The 20,747-nt window shown below is 54.1% G+C and overlaps 1 protein-coding gene and 1 long non-coding RNA gene across 6 annotated transcripts; one reads left to right on the top strand and one right to left on the bottom strand.

Moving 5' to 3' along the window:
- Nucleotides 1-2,331: 2,331 nt before the first annotated feature.
- On the bottom strand, nucleotides 2,332-4,705 carry LOC123777938 (uncharacterized). Of its 5 annotated transcripts, none has more exons than XR_015721212.1 (4): nucleotides 4,502-4,705; nucleotides 3,407-3,556; nucleotides 3,137-3,236; nucleotides 2,332-2,540 (listed from the first exon to the last, which is right to left on the bottom strand). It is a non-coding gene; the product is annotated as an uncharacterized LOC123777938 (long non-coding RNA). The 5 variants fall into 5 exon arrangements; XR_015721213.1 differs by having other exon boundaries at nucleotides 3,525-3,556; XR_015721210.1 differs by having other exon boundaries at nucleotides 2,332-3,236.
- A 4,959-nt stretch (nucleotides 4,706-9,664) lies between these two features.
- On the top strand, nucleotides 9,665-18,732 carry FN3KRP (fructosamine 3 kinase related protein). The gene is made up of 6 exons (XM_045775000.2): nucleotides 9,665-9,844; nucleotides 14,912-15,063; nucleotides 15,696-15,787; nucleotides 16,649-16,731; nucleotides 17,863-17,985; nucleotides 18,254-18,732. The coding sequence occupies exons 1-6, from the start codon at nucleotides 9,704-9,706 to the stop codon at nucleotides 18,590-18,592; spliced, it is 930 nt and encodes a 309-aa protein (XP_045630956.2). The 5' UTR covers nucleotides 9,665-9,703; the 3' UTR covers nucleotides 18,593-18,732.
- Nucleotides 18,733-20,747: the final 2,015 nt, after the last annotated feature.

Genomic DNA, 20,747 nt, shown 5'->3' with positions numbered 1-20,747 from the left:
GGCCCCCGCAGCTGACAGCGCGTAGCCCCGCCCCGCCACGCCCGCCACGCCCCGCCATTGGCGAGCCGCAGTTGCTAGGGCGGCTGCGCGCGCTCATTGACTGGGCTGCCCGTCCATCTCTCTTTCGTCTCCGCCTCCAGGCCATAGTCCACCCGCCCCTCCCGGGAGGATCTGGTCCTCGCCGCCTTTGCTGGGCTGGGGGCGGGGCGGGGGCGGGGCGAAAGTAGAGTTTGTTACGGCCACAGCCATTGAGGTCCGGAGGCGGGGCGGGGCGGGGCGGAGCCAGGGGGCGGGGAGTGCAGGGGCTGGGCTGGGTCTCCTGCTTCTGTGGAGCGGCCAGGGCGGTGCAGGGCCGGACTGCAGGGGTCGTCACCCCGCTGCCGCGTCCTCCACGTCCTGCCACCTGGAGACGTCTCTGGGCCGGGTGGGGGATCCGCAAGGGCGGATTCCGTTAGCGGACATGCAGCCGGGAGGCCAGGGCCAGGTCGCCTGGCGCCAAGGGTCCCTGTCCCGGGTGAGCCTGGGCTCACGGTGTCCCCCACGGCTCCTCCAGAACCTCGTCTTTGTCCCAGAGCGCGTGGGTGCGCGTGCCTGTGTGTGCGCGTGCGCCTGTGTACGTGTACACGTGTTCGTGTTTGTGCCTACGTGCTTGTTCGTGTGCTTCTATGCGCCTCCGCTCGTGTGTGTGCGTGTGCATGTGTCTGCACACGTGCGCCTGTATGCGTGCGTTTGTGCGGGAGCTGGGGGAGAGGACAAGGTGGGGACCCTCCAGTCCCCAGACTTCTCTCCCCATCTAGGGAGTAATGGGCGGTCGAGGGAGATTGGCCTGACTGGCTCTCAGATCCACCGCAACCCACAGGGAAGATCTCTTCATGCTTGGCAACCTTGTATGCATTCATCTTAGAATATTCTCCGAATACGCATAATCAAGGTCCCCACCAGAGGACCCCCGGGGCTCCACCCTTGAGATGTGGGTGAGCCTGGTGGTGCACTCAGTGCTGGGCAGAGTGGGGTCTGGGTGCACCCTTGTGCCTCCCATCTAATTAAAATGACCCACTTGCACACCTGCCATCTGCACATTCTGGGCTATCTGCAGCTCTGGGAAAGGCACAGAGACTCGAAAATGTGCTCCCTTGTCACAAGCAGTAGGTGCAGATTTCACAAACACATGCAAACATGAGAAGCCCTGCCATTCATAAGCAGAAGGGGCCTGTCTTCATCAGCTTGGGCTGCCATGACAAAATATCCCAGGCTGGGGGCTTAACCCACAGACATTTACTTCTCACCGTTCTGCAGGTTAGAAGTCCATGACCAAGGTGCTGTCTGTTTTGGTTCCTGGTGAGACTCTCTTCCTGGCTTGCAGATGGCTGCCTTCCTCCTATGCCCTCACACAGTGGGGAGAGAGAGAGAGCAAGCTTTCTGGTGTTTGTCTTCTAAGGACACTAATCCCATCACAAAGGCTCCACTCTGACAATATTATCTAGCTCTAATTACCTTCCAAAGGCCCCACTCTGACAATATTATCTAGCTCTAATTACCTTCCAAAGGCCCCAGTATTATCACACTGGGATTTAGGGCTTCAATATATGGATTGGGCGGGCATATTCAGTCCCCAACAGGGCCCATGGTGGGGAGGGGCCCTGGGCCCACGCAGAGCAGGAACGAGTTCTGGAGTGTGAAGTTCTGCCCACTGAGAGCCGGGGCTGGGAAGTTTGTGCCCACCAATCCCTCAGCTAACCTTTCCCGGTGCCGTTGGATGGTCTCGGGGTCCAGAGCAGGAGGTCTGAACCAGCTCCAGGGGTCTGGATTATTCTCTGTGGTGGGTTGTCCTGTGCATTGCTGGATGCTGAGCAGCGTCCCTGACCCCTATCCATTAGAGGCCATTGCACTTCTCTCCCAGTTGTAACCACTAAAAATGTCTCCAGAATTGCACATGGCAATCCCTTACCCTGAGATGAGAACAGGTAGGTCTCCCCCCCAACTCCCGGCAGCGCCCATGAACACCTTTTAGCTGATTGTGACTGATCTCAGTTTCCTCCGACTGTGACATTTAGTGGTAGGTGCAGGTCATATGTGACTCCAGGGTAAAGGGGAGGAGAATCTTCCCATGCTGTACCCTGGGGCCAGGGGCAAGGGTGTAGAGTGGTCCAGGCCTATGGTGAGAGCCCCGGGACGTCTGTGGTTGCCCATGTTAACCTCGTGGCAACCCAGAGAGGTGGAGCTTGTCGTTACTACCATACTGAGGAAAGGGGGGCTCAGAGAAACTGGGAGGACCAGAGGCCATGACCACAGCTTCCAATGTTGGAGCTGGTCAGTACAGCAACACAGCCCCAGTTTTGTTTTGTTTTTATTTTTAAATTGTGGTAAAATATAGGGGTGCCTGGGTGGCTCAATCGTTAAGCATCTGCCTTCAGCTGTGGTCGTGATCCCAGGGTCCTGGGATCGAGCCCCATGTTGGGCTCCCTGCTCCGCTGGGAGCCTGCTTCTCTCTCTCCCACTCCCCCTGCTGGTGTTCCCTCTCTCGCTGGCTGTCTTTCTCTCTGTCGAATAAATAAATCTTTTAAAAAATTGTGGTAAGATATATACAACATAAAATTTACCATTCTACCCGTGTTTAGGTGTGCAGCTCCGTGGCGTGAAGCACATTCACATGGTGCAACCATCACCACCCACCTGCAGAGCGTTTTTGTCTTTCTCCAGCAGAAACTCTGTCCCCATTAAACACTAACTCCCCATCCGCCTCCCCAGCCCCTGGAAACCATCATTCTACCTTCTGTCTATGAATCTGACGGCTCTAGGAACCTCGTATAAATAGAATCATACAATTTCCATCCTTTTGTGACTGGGTTATTTCACTTAGCGTGCCTTCACTGTTCACCCATGTTGTGGCAAGTGTCCCAATTCCCTTCCTTTTTAAAGGTGAATAATATTGCACAGAGGGGATGGACCACATGTTGCTTATCTATTAATCTGTGGTTGGACGTTTGGGTTGTTTCCACCCTTTGACTCTGAGAACAGAGTTGCTTTGAACAGCTGTGTACAAGCTTCTGTGGACGTATGCTTCTATGTCCCCTCTGTCGGCGTGGAATGGCCGGGTCCCGCAGTAACTATGTTTGTCCCTGGAATTGCCAGTCACCTGTCTTGATTCTGAAGCACGGAGGTCACGCCACACGGCTGGTTTCTGCGTGACACTGTGCGGTGGCCTCTGGTCTAGAGCGCCATCGAGGGGTCCTTCACTATGGAAGGCGAAGGAAAGAAGGAGCATCTGTCATCTCTGGATGACATGCAAAGAATCTCTTTACATAACGTGAAATGTTTCCCCCATTTGACTATGGAAAAGCATTTCTTAAGTTTCTTTCTCTGATGCTTAAATAAAAATAGACCGAAGAACCACAAGGGGGCTGACCGTATTTTCTCCAAAGCCATTTCACTCGTCTTATTTCTCTCCCCTGCTGACAAGAAGTAAATAGCAAGCAACAGCTGAGCCCCGCCTCACACTGAGCGCATGTTTGCTGATGACTCACCACGACGTCACAGCCAAGGGCCAGTTGTTCTTCTGCCATAGAAAGAAAACCTATTTTAGGCGAAACTGTAGCCTCATGGATGCTCCAGAAAGTACCGAGAGTCGCTGGACAATGAATTTAACGTAGGTTTTCTGTCAGCGATTTGCCCCGCCCAGACCCCGCCTACCAGCGGCCCCTCAGACCCCGCCCACCCGCTGCCCCGCCCAGACCCCGCCCTATGCCCCGCCCACTCCGTCCAAGCCCGCCCGCCCACGGCTCCGCCCGGACCCCGCCCACCCGCTGCCCCCGCCCCCAGCCCCTCGCCCCTCGCCCCTCGCCCCTCGCCCCTCGCCCCTCGCCCCCGCCCCTGTCGCGCCCGGGAGGCCCGGTCCTTCGCACGCCACCCTCCACGTCCCAGCCAGGCTCACGCCTCCGAGTCCCGACGCTGGCCTGTGGTGATCCTGCTTGGGACGGCTCATAGCAGCCCACCCGGGAGGAGATGGGAGGGGATCTTCCGCGTCCCCCCCGCCCCCTCCCCAGGCCCGCTCCCCGGCCCTTGCTGTCGGGAAGGGATTGGGTGCGAAGCTAGGGGGCCAGGCGGAAGCGCTCGGGACGGAAGGCAGGAGCCCGGTGAGCCGCCGTTCCGGGCCGCACCGAGGGGCGGCGCGAGTCCCTCAGCGCGCTGCCCCCCGCCCGGCCCGACCCCTGCCCGCCGGGGCGGGAGGGTCCCAGCTGCGCCGGACTCGGGCCTGCTGGCGGGGGACAGAGGAGGGGCTCGCAGGAGGGGCTGCGTGGTGGGGTCCCAGGGAATGAGGCCCCCCCCCCCGAGCTTTGGGACCCAGCGAACGCTGGGTCAGGACCGCGGGAAGCCGGGAGGTGGGCGGCGGGACCCCCACAGGACAGGCGCGACCTGGAGGACCCGCGAGGTGCCCCCGAGAACCGACCCCGCTCTTGGGAATGCTCCTTTGTGTCACCGCCGAAGTGGCCCGTACACCCACCTGGGGAGTGTTGTGAGTTTGGTTTTGCAGATTTTAGGTCAGAGGGAGTCAGAGGTTTGCCAGAGATGGATCCTGACTCCACGGTTTCCCGCCTGGATGGCCTCAGGCCAGCAACCGCCGTCCCTGGGCCTCAGTGCCCCCGTTTCTTCAGCGAGGAGGGCTCCTTGCGAGAAGTGCGGGAGCAGCACACGTCACTAGGGTTTGGGGAAGTGCTCGGCTGGGCCATGTGCTGATGTCCCTGTGGAGCACTAGGGAGCCTCTGCTGGGCACCCTCCACCCGTCCACACACACGGGGGTCCTCGTTCAGCGCTTCAGTGCCTCCGGGCTGTCCCCGGGGGAGGGGCAGCACAAATGCGCAGTGCGACGGGAATGGGCCTCGGCTTGCCACCGGGGAGCCACCGCGTGTGCACACGTTGCGAGCACAAGGCCACGACCTGAGCCGCGTAATATAACATAATCACAAGAGCGACATCCCGTGACCTCTGTCGTACTCCTTTGGTCAGAAGCAAGTCACAGATTCTGTGTGCACTCAGGAGGGGGTTAAACAGGGCATGACTCCTGAGGGTCACTGAAGGGTGTGTTCACCCCAGGCTATTTATGTTTTGGGCTATTATAAGTCATTCTACTCCAAACATCCTTGTACGTATTTCTTGGTGCACATACCCAGGAATTTCTGGCGGGGGGGTTATACCTTGGAGTACAATTTCTGGCTCACAGGATACAGAATGTTCAGCTTTAGTAGTTCATTTGTCCAAAATGAGCTCTACAGGGATGCCGGGGTGACTCAGTCCGTGAAGCGTCTGCCTTCGGCTCGGGTCATGATCCTGGGGGCCTGGGATGGGGTCCCACATTGGGCTTCTTGTTTGGCAGGAAGCCTGCGTCTCCCCCTATCTTCCCCTCCCCCTGCTTGTGCTTCCTTGCTCTCTCTCTGACAAAAAAATTAAATAAAATCTTAAAAAAAAAAAAATAAAAGAGCTCTACATGGTTGGACAAGTTCACTCCCACCGCAGGGTATGGAACTCTAGCTGTTCTACACCCTCACCAGCACTTGACGTTGCCAGGTTTTAATTTTAGCCGTCGGAGGTTGTGTATAAAAGTATCTAACTGTATTTTTAATTTTTCCCCCTGATGACCTGAAGGTAACAGCATTTGGATTTTCCTTGCAGTGTTTGCCTTTTTCTTATTAATGTGTAGGTTTTTACATTTTAGGGATTAAAAATAGGGATTCTAGCTCTTCGTGACTTATATGTATTGAAAAATCTCCTTTCCCACTTCGTGGTTTGTCTTCTCATTCTCTCTAAGTTATCTTTAAATGAAAAGAAAGTCTTCGTTTTAATGACTTTAATGTAGTTTATGGCTGAGTCTCTGTGTCTTGTTTTATTCCTCTCTTAGATTTTATTTTTCTGAAAGAGCTATAGTTTTGTCTCTCATTTTAGGCAGAGACACCGAATACGGTTATGCAAGTTGTGCACTGCACAGCTCATAGAGTGCCATTGACTGTGTGTGATGCTATGTCTACCTTTGAACGTGTTTTTCCTTCCCAATGTGTTAAACCTTTCAGCATTATGAAATGACCATCTTTGTCACTAATGCATTTTGCCAGTTCTGCCAATTGCACCACCACAGGGAGTTTATGTCACGGTCTGTGCAGCAGCTGACACCCCTGCCTTAAAATTTACTTGTCTAGGGACTCCTGGGGGGCTCAGTCGGTGAAGCGTCTGCCTTCGGCTCAGGTCATGATACCGGGGTCCTGGGATTGAGCCCCGCATTGGGCTCCCCATTAAGCGGGGAGCCTGCTTCTCCCTCTGCCTGCAGCTACCCCTGCTTGTGCTCCCTCTCTCTGATAAATAAATAAAATCTTTTTAAAAAATCTACTTGTCTTTTATCAATGTAGTTGTATTTATAGCTTTCTCTTGGCTAGTATTGTATGGCACTTCTTTTAACCTTTCCTATTTTTATTAAGTTTATTACTATTTTTTAGTAATTTCTACAACCGATGTTTAGCATGAACTCATGATGCTGAGATCAAGAGTTGGATGTTCCCCCGATTGAACCAGCCGAGTGCTGGATCCTTTCTTATTTTTATGCTTTACTTTTGACTCTTACAGAGAATAAATAACCAGTTGTGTTTCACTTTTTTCAAGTCTTATATTCTTTGTTTCTGAACTGGGGTATTTTGTTCATTTATACTTAATGTAATTGCTGATATACTTGGCTTTAAATCTACCCTCTTATTATGTGTGCTTTTATTGTTCCACCTTGTCCATGTTCTTTACTCTCGTCTTCTTTGGGATTATTTTTTCCTTCTACTAATAGGAAAATTATAAATTCTCTATTTTTCAGTACTTACTCTAGAAATTACAACTTGCACGCTTAATTTATCAAAGACTAAAGGTAATCACCATGTTTACCTTTACTCTTGAACAAACAACACAACACCTTAGGACAATTTACTCTTAAGTTAAAAAGTAAATTATTTTTCAAATTCTCTTTATCATACAAGGCTTACCGTTATTTTGTACAATCTATTTGATTAGATTTTCTCAAGTTATGTACTGCTTTCTTTGTTCTTTGCTCCTTCTTGTATTTCAGCTTTACAACCTGTGATCACTTTTCTGTTGGTTGTAAAGCATCCTTTTGGTTTTCCTCTGGGAGGGTCTGCTGGCAGAAAATTTCATCACTGGAAATAAAAGAAAATGGTCTTCAGTCTGAATAATGTCTTAAAAGTTCCAAGTGTTAAGCCTGTATGAACCTGTGAAATTGTGACCCTCTGGTTTTCATGCCAGTTCCCCATGCCTGGGTGGCTGGTGTGAGGGTCTGGCCCTCTCCCCTTTCCGAGCACCTGCATCCCTCCCTGCTAAGGACAGTCTCTTATTCTGTTTGGCTCCCTACTGTGTCTCTGCCCTTCCTACTTTCTTCTATGTGGCCTCTTCTCTACATTTAGCTGTGAAGAGTCTGTTCTGCCAGTCTTCAGGTCATTTTCTGGGTTGTTTACACTGATGTGGGTGTTATTTAGCTGTATCTGTGGGATGAGGTGAGCCTAAGGTCGTCCTACTCCACCATCTTCCTGAATAAGGTCTTTATCTCATTTTCATTCTTAAAAACTTAGTTTCCCTGGGCAGTCATCTTCTTTTGGTGACAATCATTCCACTATTTTTTGGCTTCCAGTATTAGTGTTGGGAAACCAGATGTTAATGTTTTCAAAGCAATCTGACTTTCCTTGCTGGCTACATTAGAGATTTCCTGTGCCTTTGGTGACCTGAAATTTTACTGTTACTTGCCTAAGTGTGAAATTTTAGTTTATCTAGCTTAAGATTTGGGGAGAACTTGGATCTGAGGGTTGGTGTATTTCATCAGTTCTAGAAAATTCTCAGCCATTTTCTGTTCAATTATAGCCTCTTCCTTTCCTGGAACTCCAGCTAAATGTCTACTATTTTCATGTGCCTTACCTTGCCTGTAATTTCCGTTTGTCTCCTTGTGCCACATTCTTCATGACTTCTATTTTTAAAAAGAATTTTATAACATTTTATTTATTTGAGGTAGAGCAAAGCACAGAGGGAAATACAGAGAGCCAGGTGTGGGGCTCGAACCTGGTATGCCAGGATCATGACCTGAGCCAAAGGCATACACTTAACCAACTGAGCCACCCAAGTACCCCTCTTCATTTCTCTGCTTCCAGTTTGCTAATTCTCTCATCCAAGCTGTTAAATCATCCAAGTAGACTCTACATTTTAATTTTTAATGTAGTTCATGTAATTGATTAATTTGATTAATTAATGTTTTTAATTTATAAAATCTCCTTTTGTTGTTTACAGAATCTGCTTAGTTACGTCCTACAGTCAGCTGTGAAAATTAATCAAGGAAAGTCTCACCAAATGGTGTCTGGGGGCCGACAGGTGGAGCTCTGCGCCCAGCACTGGTTATCAGTTACAAACCCAACAGAAAGAGAGGCACCTTGCAGGTGGTACTGCTTTACTAACCCAGCTCCTGGACGGAAGGTTTCCCACTGCCCTAGCAACAGCCCAGCCAATGAGAGACGGCCATAGCTCAGCCAATGAGAGGTGGTCACAGCCCAGCCAATGAGAGATTGTCAAAGCCCAGCCAATGAGAGACGGCCATAGCTCAGCCAATGAGAGGTGGTCACAGCCCAGCCAATGAGAGATTGTCAAAGCCCAGCCAATGAGAGACGGCCACAGCCCAGCCAATGAGAGACCAACGCAGTCCCCTCCCTCTGCTATTCATTTATATTTAATACTAAAGTGTAAGACGTGGGCATAAAATGTAAACGCATACTAATTAAATAGGTTGTTTCTGTACATCAGCTGAGTTGACTCGCATTTAGTTGATCAACAAATAACAGACTAAACCTGAAATAATTCTTAGTTTGATAATCTCAAGTAGAAAACAGTATTTAAGACACAAGGGCGTACGCACGGGACTGTAACCATTCTTGTTCATTCAGAGCCATTACTGTTGACAAACGTTGTAGATTTTGGTGTCACTTCTGCAAATATGTCGAATCTTCTGTTGTTTACGCAACTTTTATTTAGCTCATTGTTGATGTGAATAATCAATTATTGCACCTGTTTTCAATAACGGATGTTATCCAGGTGTCATGTTTATAACCCCTTTCCTCTAAAAGAGAGCCTCCTCTCCCTGTTCTCCAGACTTGCCCCTGGTTCTGCCAAGCCTGCTCTTCCTGGGTTGCAATTCTCTGCTGTTCCTAAATAACCCCATCTTTGCTGGTAAATTAACTGACAGTTTTATTTTTAAGGTTAACAGAGCCCTTCCTTGAAATAAATCTCTCTCCTATGAATCCTGTCATCTCCTCCCTGGGGGAACTCCAACTAATACAGGGAGCAAAGCAGACTCAAATCACTAGGGGAGGCGGATGCCAATTGATAATCACGTGTATGAAAATTAATAAAAGCAAGCCTCACTTGAAATGGAGACGGAGGCCAGAAGGGGGAGCTCTCTCGCCCTCCCGCTGTGTATGAATTTCAGAACCAACCCAAGGGACCTGATCCCCTCACCCAATCCCAGGATGTCCTGGGGGCCCGGTCCCGCCCCTCAGCGTCTCACCCAATCCCCGTGTGTTCCCGTGACTAGGTCCCGCCCCCCCTCGCCTCACCCAATCACGGTGCGTCTCCGCGGGTGGCTTTTCCCTGGCTTGAGGCAGTCCGCGGACGTGCCGGCTTGAACATGGAGGCTCTGCTGAAGCGGGAGCTGGGCTGCGACTTCGTCAAGGCTACGGGTCACTCGGGGGGCGGGTGCATTAGCCAGGGCCAGAGTTACGACACGGACAGAGGACGGGTGTTCGTGAAAGTGAACTCCAAGGCGGAGGTCAGGGCCGCCGTAGGCCGGGCCAGGGCGGGGTGGGTGGTGGTCGGCGTTTGGGGTCTGGGTGGGGCTTCAGGCCCGGGTCTGGGGTCCTGGTGGGGAGTCTGGGGGGTCGGAGGTCCGGGATTCGGGGTCCGGAACCGGCGTGGGGGTCGAGATTCAGGACGGGGTCTGGGGTCCTGGTGTGGAGTCTGGAGGGTCCGAGGGCCAGGATTCCGGGTCTGGGGTGGGGGGGGGTGGAGGTGCTCAAGGCCCGGGTGGGGGTCCGCACAGCAGGGCCACAGGGCCTTGGCACTTGCTGACCCCCTTGCTCCTCCGGCCGTGTCTGGGCGTTCCTGGGGTCGCGTGCCCAGGGTGAGCCATATAAACCCGGGGGGGGGGGCGGAGCGGACACTCTGGGCGGCCGTCTGGGGACCCCTGCGCCCAACTATGCTCCCCGCTGCAGTGTGGACGGTGGTTCTGGGGGGCTTTGCAGTGGGGGGTGTGGCGGGCCGCTACTTTGAGAAATCCCTTGCTGGAGGAGTTTTGAACAGGGACTGGCAGTAGCAGCTTCTTGTTCTGGGATTTATTTGAACTTGCAGAGATCAAAATCCTCTCTGGATTATTGCAAACATTTAGCCACTGCCTTTGTGAGTTTGGGCCGCGGGATCAGAGTACCACAGACCGGGCAGCTCAGTTCTGGGAGCTGGCAGGTGTCTGGGGAGAGCCCACTTCCATGATGGGAAGGCGACTTCTCCCTGTGTTTTCAGTGTCAGAGGGGGAGGGAGCTCCCTCGGGTCTCATCTGTCAGAGCACCAATCCCATTAAGAGGGCTCCAGCCTGTGGAGCCTAATCACCTCCCAGCAGGGTCACACGGGGGAGGGGGACAGGTTTCGACAGAGGAACTGGGGAGGGGGCACCAGCTTCAGCCCACTGTAGTCACCTGCTCCAGAAAATTCTGTTTGTACATGAACCTTTTCGAGAGGGCCCTGTAGAAAACAGGTGAACCTCACTGCTGAAGCCGTACTTCCTCCTGGTTGCTGGTGTCGCTTCTGTGCCCAATTTGGCTGGGTCACCCAGTACTGTTAGCCAGAAGGCCCAGGCTGGCTCCAGGAGGCAGTGAGCAGTTGACAATGCGTTGTTTCAGATGGGGCTGAGGGGACTGACCCCAGTACCAAGTCCTCATGTCACACGCCTGGCGTGCTGTTATTCTTTCCCTAGAAGGCGTTTTTGCGGTTGTTTTCATTTTCTTCCCAGATGTGAATCCCACCTTCCGTGATGGGGACGATCTCTTTCTGAGTCGTGGCTGTTCTCTCAAGACACACTTTAGTGCTCTGTTCTGCAGAGATCAGTGGCACGTCCTGCCGCCCCACCCTTTTATAGGAAACTGCCCGCATTCGTGCTTGGAGTTTCCTCAGGCAGCTCTTACATTCTTCTGCAGGGCTTCTCTGTTTCTGGTTTTGTTTTCCCACTTATGTGGCATCTATCCTTTTCCTGTTTGTATTTCCACCTTCACTGGCTTTTGTTATAATTCAGAATGGGTGTTAATTACAGGGGAAGCAAATACTTTCCAGGGATTAAAATGGGCCCACGTAGTGATGCTTTCTGAGCATTGTTCTTGCACTGCTGTGTCCTCAGGTTCTTCTTCTTTTGTCATCAAAGTCAATTTTCTTCTTTTTTTTTTAATTAAGATTTAATTTTTAAGTCATCTCTACACCCAACCTAGGGCTGGAACTCACAACCCCGAGATCAGGAGCTGCCCGTTACCGACTGAGCTGGCCAGGTGCCCCAAAGTCCATTTTCTTTTTGCTAATCTTTCTCCCCTAAGTTCCTTCTGCTCCTTTGGCAGATAGTTCTGAACATGTAATTTCTTAGCTTTCTGTGGAAAATACTGTGTGAGTCATGCAGACAACTAGCTGTACCTACACGTTTGCTGGTTGTATGAAAACAGGGCTTTCTTTTACGCTTTACCTTGTAGGAAGTGAAAGTACCTTCCACACTTCTAGAAGACTACCTGATTGCTCTTCTCTTTTCCCTCTCACCCCGCTTGACTTGACCTGCTCTAAATAAGATTGTTCTTTTTTTTTTTTTCTTAAGATTTTATTTATTTAGTTGACAGAGAGAGAGACAGCCAGGGAGAGAGGGAACACAAGCAGGGGGAGTGGGAGAGGAAGAAGCAGGCTCCCAGTGGAGGAGCCCGATGCGGGGCTCGATCCCATAACGCTGGGATCACGCCCTGAGCCGAAGGCAGATGCTTAATGACTGAGCCACCCAGGTGCCCCTAAATAAGATTGTTCTTATCTGTCTTGCATACTTGCCGTTGGTTCCTCTCCTCCTCCTCCCTTAAGCTCCAGATCTTTTTTGTAGCACTGTGCCCCACCTGCTGCCTGCTTCTTCCTCCCTCTCTTCTCACGGAGCAGCAGACACTTCTGCGAGAGAGGCTTCACCTCTGGCTGGGTTCACAGATCCCTCTCCACCTCTTCCCCCATGATTATTGATCTTATTCTACCCCTTACTTTCCTTTTCACGACCAGTGCTCTGGTACAAAGTGTAGCTGGAGCGTAGTTGTTTTCCCTGCATCTCCTAAAGAGAATGCTCCGAAAATGCTCGAGGCGCCGTTCTTATCTTCTTCCTCAATGACCTTAGCTCTCCAAGGTAGTGTAATAATAGTGATGTTTTGAAGTGCTCAGAATGGGCTAGGTAAGTGTTAGCTGCTAGCTCAGTTACTCGTGGCAGCGAGCCGGTGAGCGCGGTGCTGTTACTAACCCCGTTTTTACGGGAGAGGGAGAGGCACAGAAAGTTAAGCAGCTTGCCTGAGGTCATAGAGTCCGTCCTGAGAGTATGTGGAGAGACGTCGCTGGCAGCACTTTGTAGAAGCCCCACGCTGGAAGCCAAGCTGTTAGTACACTGGGCGAGCCCATTCTGGAACACTCTCACGGGGAGCTCTGTGCAGCAGGGAGAGTAAACTCTTGACTGTTGATGCACCAGCATAACAAAGGCAGCGGGACAAAGAAGCCAGACTGTCTGTGTCAGCACGCAGAAGGACAAAGTGGACCGGACAGATCTGTGGGGGGAGGGGAGGGCGCGAATGGCTGGGGAACAGAGGCGCCTCCGGGGCTTCCGGGCAACAGTGTTCTGTCTGTGTCCGGGGGGGCAGTCACGCAGTGTGCAGACTTCGTGAAAATTGGAGTCAGATGCTCCCACTTGTGCCCTTTTCTGCTCATACTCCTATAGTGTTTTGACTGAAAAAAAAAGAAAAATGAAAAAGCTACTTTAAAGGGAGCAGTTACTTTGGGAAGTTTGAGATTTGTCTGAGAAGTCAGAGCATACGAAGTCTGAAGCATGATTGAGGAAGGGTCTTACTTGGCGAAAGGTGGAGGTGGTGTTCCAAGCAGAGGCACCCCTGCACATGGGGGCTTCGGTCTGTGAGGGGCTAAAAAAAGGCTGTAGTCCAGGAGCACAGGGACGTGTATGTGTGTGCTGGTGTGTGCACACGCGTGCGTGGAGGTGTAGGGCTGGAGCCCAGGAGCACAGGGACGTGTATGTGTGTGCTGGTGTGTGCACACGCGTGCGTGGAGGTGTAGGGCTGGAGCCCAGGAGCACAGGGACGTGTATGTGTGTGCTGGTGTGTGCACACGCGTGCGTGGAGGTGTAGGGCTGTAGTCCAGGAGCACAGGGACGTGTATGTGTGTGCTGGTGTGTGCACACGCGTGCGTGGAGGTGTAGGGCTGTAGTCCAGGAGCACAGGGACGTGTATGTGTGTGCTGGTGTGTGCACACGTGTGCGTGGAGGTGTAGGGCTGGAGCCCAGGAGCACAGGGACGTGTATGTGTGTGCTGGTGTGTGCACACGCGTGCGTGGAGGTGTAGGGCTGGAGCCCAGGAGCACAGGGACGTGTATGTGTGTGCTGGTGTGTGCACACGCGTGCGTGGAGGTGTAGGGCTGGAGCCCAGGAGCACAGGGACGTGTATGTGTGTGCTGGTGTGTGCACACGCGTGCGTGGAGGTGTAGGGCTGGAGCCCAGGAGCACAGGGACGTGTATGTGTGTGCTGGTGTGTGCACACGTGTGCGTGGAGGTGTAGGGCTGGAGCCCAGGAGCACAGGGACGTGTATGTGTGTGCTGGTGTGTGCACACGCGTGCGTGGAGGTGTAGGGCTGGAGCCCAGGAGCACAGGGACGTGTATGTGTGTGCTGGTGTGTGCACACGCGTGCGTGGAGGTGTAGGGCTGGAGCCCAGGAGCACAGGGACGTGTATGTGTGTGCTGGTGTGTGCACACGCGTGCGTGGAGGTGTAGGGCTGGAGCCCAGGAGCACAGGGACGTGTATGTGTGTGCTGGTGTGTGCACACGCGTGCGTGGAGGTGTAGGGCTGGAGCCCAGGAGCACAGGGACGTGTATGTGTGTGCTGGTGTGTGCACACGTGTGCGTGGAGGTGTAGGGCTGGAGCCCAGGGCAGGGACCCCAGGTGAGCGTAGAAAGTGGGCAGGGCCAGACCCTGTGGGGCTGTCACACAGGTTGCTAGCTCGGGGTGTGTTGTGGGCTGGGGTTTGCCTTCGGTGAGGGTCCCTGTCGTGGTGAGCAAGGAGATGAGGTGAAGGACAGTCACTGCCACCTGGGGGAGCAAGGACTTCAAGGGGGAGGTTGGAAATGGCGGGTAAGATGGGATGGTTTCCCGTGCGAGATTGGAGGTGCCCTCAAACCAGGTGAGAGGTGAGTCCAGATGCCTGGCATGTGCAGGTGGAGGGCCAGGTGGGACAGGACTGTGGCCGAGGTGCCGTCTGAGGATGGCCCACGTGCGCAGTCCAGCTGTGCACCTGACATGTGGTGGGCAGTTAGAGGCCTTGCACTTCCCTCTCTGGAGAGAGTCAAGCAGAGTGTCGAAGAGGGGCCGGAACGAGAAAGTGGCGTCCCTCTTACTCTGCGGCTTCATGCATAGCCTACTCTGCCGGAGCAGGAGACACAGCTGGTGGTCCACCGTCGTCACAGCCGCGCCTTGAGATTGTGGTGCTTGAGGGAACAGGTCTGCACAGACACTTTCCAGAAGTAACCTTGCTCTCCCTTCTCTTCCCCCTCCTCCATTGTTTTTCGGAAAGGCCAAAAGAATGTTCGAAGGTGAGATGGCAAGTCTAACTGCCATCCTGAGAACAGACACCGTGAAGGTGCCCAAGCCCATCAAGGTCCTTGACGCCCCGGGAGGGGGCAGCATGCTGGTGATGGAGCACTTGGACATGCGGTATCTGAGCAGGTCTGTCTGGGCACCTTCTCCTCCTCCTCCTTTGCTTGGCTTTGTTTTCCTTTCTTTGTTGTTTGCTTTTGTTCTAAAGCATTTTCCGAGCCTTCAGACTTTTTTTTTTTTAAGATTTTATTTATTTATTTGAAAGAGAGAGCACGGGGGGAGGGACAGAGGCTGAGGGAGAAGCAGACTCCCCACTGAGCAGGGAGCCCAATGCGGGGCTCGATCCCAGGACCCTGAGATCATGACCTGAGCCGAAGGCAGACACTTAACCCACTGAGTGCCCCCCAGGCGCCTCATGGCTTTGTTTTTCTTCCGAGTGTTTCCTTCATATCTGAGAGCTTGCCTCTGGGGTGTAAGTTTGAGGGACCCGGGACCCCATGCATCATGGGTTCTGCAGACGAGTGACACGTACTCCACACGCCGAAGGCAGACAGGAAAGGAATCTCCCAAGGTGAGGTGCTGACAGGAACCCGGTTGCCAGGGAAAGAGCATCAGACAACCAGGGCCCATCATCTCCCCTTTGCTTCACCGAAGCGGACTTTGTATCCCCTTGACCTGTTCTCCGTGGCCTGAGACTGTGCGGGAGGCTGTGACCCCGCGATTATGTGCCACACACTCGGCTGACGCTATTTATTTCACAGCCATGCCGCCAAGCTTGGAACCCAGCTCGCAGACCTGCACCTAGAGAACAAGAGGCTCGGGGAGACACTCCAGAAGGAGGCTGGCACTGTGGGTATGCGGCCGTGTGGGCGCGAGGGCCCCTCGAACATGTCTGGCCGGCGTGGCATGTGGGTGGGGTCTGTGTTGTTGATGCCCAAGGAAAGGAGTGTCAGCCCCAAGGCTGGGGTACAGCGGACTCTGTGCCGTAACGCAGCGCATTTGGAAGAAGTGCTTCCTGGACTCGAAACCCTGTCCTGTTATGGTTCCTTTAACCCCTCCTTCCCCAGAAGAAAGCCTGTCAGAGTTACTCTGGCTTTCTGAGTGGTGCCTTTTCTCCTGAGAACAGCCCCACGTGAGGCACAGCATGGTGGCCCTCATGTCTAACCTTGGTAGAGCTTAGTGTGGTGTTGACATTGAGAGTGCCTTCTGGTATTTTCATCTTCTCGTGTTTGATAATCCGTGTGCAGCCCTGGGTCACTGTGCTAGTGGGATAGCTGACCCTCCAGGAGCAGACGACCGAGACTCCAGTGCGCCAGACAGAGCCGGTCCGGCTCCGTCTCCCCCTTCCAAGCCCATGGGGTTTAGGCCTTCGGCATCTGCTGAGTTGGGGGGGGGGACTCCAGGGCCAGGCTGGCCCCCGAGAGCCATCCTTTCCTGATGGGTTGTGGGTGGCTGTTTTGGACGCAGTGTTGTCGCTCCTCTGAGCGTCCTCTGGTGCCTGTCCTGGGCAGTGTGGGTGTCCTGCATCGTTGAGTGTACAGGCTCTGTTCCCGGGGCCTGAGGGTCTGTGGAGCCCAGGGCCCTTGTTTATGTCTGGATGAGGACACGAGTGAAGGGCACACCAAGGACAGACCTTGAAGCTGCCCTCATCTCCAAGAGCAGCCCGAGGGCATGTGGGAATTAGTTGTCTCCCTTGTTTTCCTTTGCTTGCAAGGGAAAGGAGGCGGGCAGGTGGAACGGCCCTTCGTGGACCAGTTTGGGTTTGACGTGGTGACGTGCTGTGGATACCTCCCCCAGGTGAGCAACACCAGCGCTTTGCTTCTGCCTTCCAGTCAGGTCGGCTGCTCAGGGACGGAACAGCCTCTCCCCTCTTTATGAAATTTAGTAAAAGTCTTTGCTCCCTTCTCTTGGCTGGTTTTTAAGAGGCTGATGTGAGGTTTACCCAGCTCACATGCTAGACAAGCTCAGAGAAACAGGACCAGCAAGTCAGGATGTTGGATTTGAAGCTGTGTAAAAATTAGAGTTAAGAAAAATGTACTTCCTACTAAATCCTCCAGGGTAGCACGATGCAAGGGGATTGTACCTTCAGCTTTACGGTTTTGTGGTTGGCTCCCTGGGAATCCGGGCCCCGGGGCCCTGTCCGATGCCCGGCAGATGCGGAGCGGGACGATGGCGGCTGCGCTCTCGGAGGCCGCAGCGGCTGCTCAGAAGAGGCATCCTGAGTGAGCAGGAACTTTCAGGGACGCCTGTGGGCACAGGGCCTGAGTAGACACTGTTCGGGTTTTGGAATGTGGGAGAGGTTGTCAGGAACCTGCTTGGGGTGGTGGGTGGCTGAAAGCTGGGGTTCCCCAGTCCCACCTGCTCCATGCAGCTCTGGGGGCGTTGGGCTGGCTCTGCTCCTTCCTTACCTGCCTGTAGCTCACCCCGTGTGCATACAGAGGCCCGTGCATGTGCGTGCACGCCTGTGGGATGGGTTCTGTGTCGTCGGGCGGTGTCCACTGCCCCTGTGCTCCTGCGTGCGTCTCTTGCTTCCCTCCTGCTGGTCAGCATCTCGACGGTCTCCTTGAACCGGGCTTCACATGACTCCTCATGTTATCACTCTGGGGAGGGCAGTGCTGGCTGCTTGTCCTCGGGGCCAGGCGGATGGTCAGAAATGAGCCACGGTTGGGGAAGGCCAGCCAGCTCTGAGCTCTGTGCTCCCACATGAGTACAGGTTGAAAGAATGTGTCCTAGAGCTCTTCAGAGTGGCCTCTGGTGCTGTGCACTGGGAGGGCCCCTGCTTCTGGGACAGGGCCTGGGGTCCCAGCTTGTCCACAAGACACCATCTGCCTGGTCAGCCGCCACGCCTTCTACAACCTACCCTTGCAGTGGTGCCCCGCCGCCTTGGGCGTCTTCCTTTGGCTCTGGCATTTTCCTCTGTCCACACAGGTGAACGACTGGCAGGAGGACTGGGTCACCTTCTATGCCCGGCAGCGCATTCAGCCCCAGATGGACATGGTGGAGAAGGGGTCTGGGGACAGGGAGGCCCGGGAGCTCTGGTCTGCTCTGCAGGTGAGAGGAGCCTCGCCAGGCCCTGCAAGCCCGGCAGGGGAAGCCCTGTGGCAGGTGTGGCCACCTGTGGCCCAGGTCTGGACAGGAGGTGGGCTGGGCCAGCCGGTGGGGTGGCTGTCGGTGTCCCTCCTCCCTGCCTGAACTGTGTGTGTCCGTGCACATCTGTGTGCCACGCTCCTCCAGGGTGGTTGGGCCACGCTCAGAAAAGCATCTGCATCTTTCCCGCACGTGTTGGTCACTTTGCCGAGAATGTGTTTCCTCCTTGCAGCTAAAGATCCCTGACCTGTTTCGTGACCTGGACATTGTCCCAGCCCTGCTCCATGGAGACCTCTGGGGAGGGAACGTAGCAGAGGACGCGTCTGGGCCCATCATTTTTGATCCGGCTTCTTTCTACGGCCACTCGGAGTATGAGCTGGCGATAGCCGGCATGTTTGGGGGCTTCAGCCACTCCTTCTACTCCGCCTACCACAGCGCGATCCCCGAGGCCCCGGGCTTCGAGGCGCGCCTGCAGCTCTATCAGCTCTTCCACTACTTGAACCACTGGAACCATTTCGGATCAGGGTATAGAGGGTCCTCCCTGAATATCATGAGGAATCTCATCAAATGAGCCTCCCTGCTGGGGAGGGGCCTCAGGTTCAGGTGCACCAGGTCCCAGCCGACACCTGCGGCCGGCGCCTCCTGTCCCCACAGTCCTGTCCATCAGGGCGTCTTCCCCGAGTCTTCACACTAACTTCGTCCTCCCGAGGTTGTACATTTCCTTAGACTTCCTGGCTGGGTAAAACCTCACTGGAGATGTGATGTGACCAGAAGGACCCATGGAGTGTGGGCCCCGTTGAAACTGCTGCCCGGAGGCCGAGCAGGGAAGTGGCCGCTGCGCCAGGCGCTGCTGAGGACACGTTCCCCCAGCGGTTCCTCCCGTCTCATCTCCAGAGCGACTGATGTTCAGGAAGGTGCTTCTCAGTGGGTTAGACGCGGGTGTGGATGTGAAACCGGTAGTGAGGACAGTGTCTAACGGCCAATCTCAGCTGAGCACATTCCCTTTCTTTCTGCCCCCTTTGCGTCCTGCCACAGGCCACGCAGTCTGGAATGTGATTCGGGGAGGGACCAACCGCTAGTCTTGTGCCCCCTCTGTGTCCTGCCACAGGCCGCGCGGTCTGGAATGCGATTCTGGGAGGGACCAAACCGCTAGTCTTGTGCCCCCTCTGCGTCCTGCCACAGGCCACGCGGTCTGGAATGCGATTCTGGGAGGGACCAAACCGCTAGTCTTGTGCCCCCTCTGCGTCCTGCCACAGGCCGCGCGGTCTGGAATGCGATTCTGGGAGGGACCAAACCGCTAGTCTTGTGCCCCCTCTGTGTCCTGCCACAGGCCGCGCGGTCTGGAATGCGATTCTGGGAGGGACCAAACCGCTAGTCTTGTGCCCCCTCTGCGTCCTGCCACAGGCCACGCGGTCTGGAATGCGATTCTGGGAGGGACCAACCGCTAGTCTTGTGCCCCCTCTGCGTCCTGCCACAGGCCACGCGGTCTGGAATGCGATTCTGGGAGGGACCAACCGCTCATCTTGGGTAGATGTGGAGCCAGTGCAGCCCTCCTGTTAGCGCCCGTCTTTGCCGTTTGAAAGCTTGTGAGTTGCTCCTTTGTATAAAAAAGTGCTAAACCAGCGGCTCTGCCTTCCTCGTCTCACAGTGCTGGGGAGGATTCGTGAATGGCATGGACGCTGAGAAAGTCTTTTGCATGAACATTTGAATAAACTTTCATGGATTGCAATGACGCACACGACTGTGTGTTTCCTTCATTTGTGACTCAACGTTTATCTTAGGTGTTTGCCAAGGAACCTTTGTAATGTGTCGTGACAACCAACAGGTGCAACTGTTGTTTCTTAAGAGCAGTTTTCTTTCTTGACTGTTCAGTAAGAGGACAGTGCAGAGCTTCCAGAGAAGGACAGATGGAGCCCGAGGACTGCTTCTCCTGTCTGACTCAGGGAGGCTGGACTGCTACTGCGGGCTGCTGCGGGAGGCCTGGTAAACAGTGGACAGTAGAGAGAGGCCCGAGAGGCTCCTCCTGGCAGCTGTGCCATCAGCGCGTGTGTGGCCAGGGCCCCCATGCAAGACGCAGTATCACAGCGTGTGGTGGGTGCTTGGCGGATACGTGGTATGTTGGTGTCTCCTGGCTTTGGTGGTGGTGCAGGACTTGTCAGCTTCCTAACTTGGCAGTTTGTATGATTGCTCGTTCTAAAATACCCACTTTCGTACCTAATTCTGTATCCAGAATTTTTTACACGTGTATATATTTTTATATAAAGAGTTGTCCAGGGGCGCCTGGGTGGCTCAGTTGGCTCAGGTCATGATCCCAGGGTCCTGGGATCGAGTCCTGCATCGGGCTCCCTGCTCAGTGGGGAGCCTGCTTCTCTCTCTACCCCTCCCCGCTGCTCGTGCTCTCCCTGTCAAATAAATAAAATCTTAAAAATGAATAAAATCTTAAAAAAAAAACGAGTGGTCAAGATGGCATAACCTGCAAACCCAGAGGCCCAGGAACCTGCCCAGAGCTGCTGGTGGGTTGCAGTGTTCGCGAAAGCCCCTCTCTGCACATGTCATCCCAGTACAGAAATCACACTGTTTTCTGGGTGTCTGGGCTGACTGGGAAACGGGATGAATTCCGATTTAGAGCCATACTTAGAGGGCGGCTGGGGGATGGCGTCCTGGCGGCAGCCTGCCTCCTGTCCTTGCAGGGTGGCCTGCTGGCCTCTGGAATATCAGGAAGATTT

The sequence above is a fragment of the Ursus americanus genome, chromosome 23 (genome assembly GCF_024610735.1).
Source record: "Ursus americanus isolate L20-20 chromosome 23, mUrsAme1.1.p, whole genome shotgun sequence".
NCBI classification, from domain to species: Eukaryota; Metazoa; Chordata; class Mammalia; order Carnivora; family Ursidae; genus Ursus; species Ursus americanus.
Note: the sequence above shows the minus strand (reverse complement) of the source record. Positions and strands in the feature narration are given on the sequence as shown.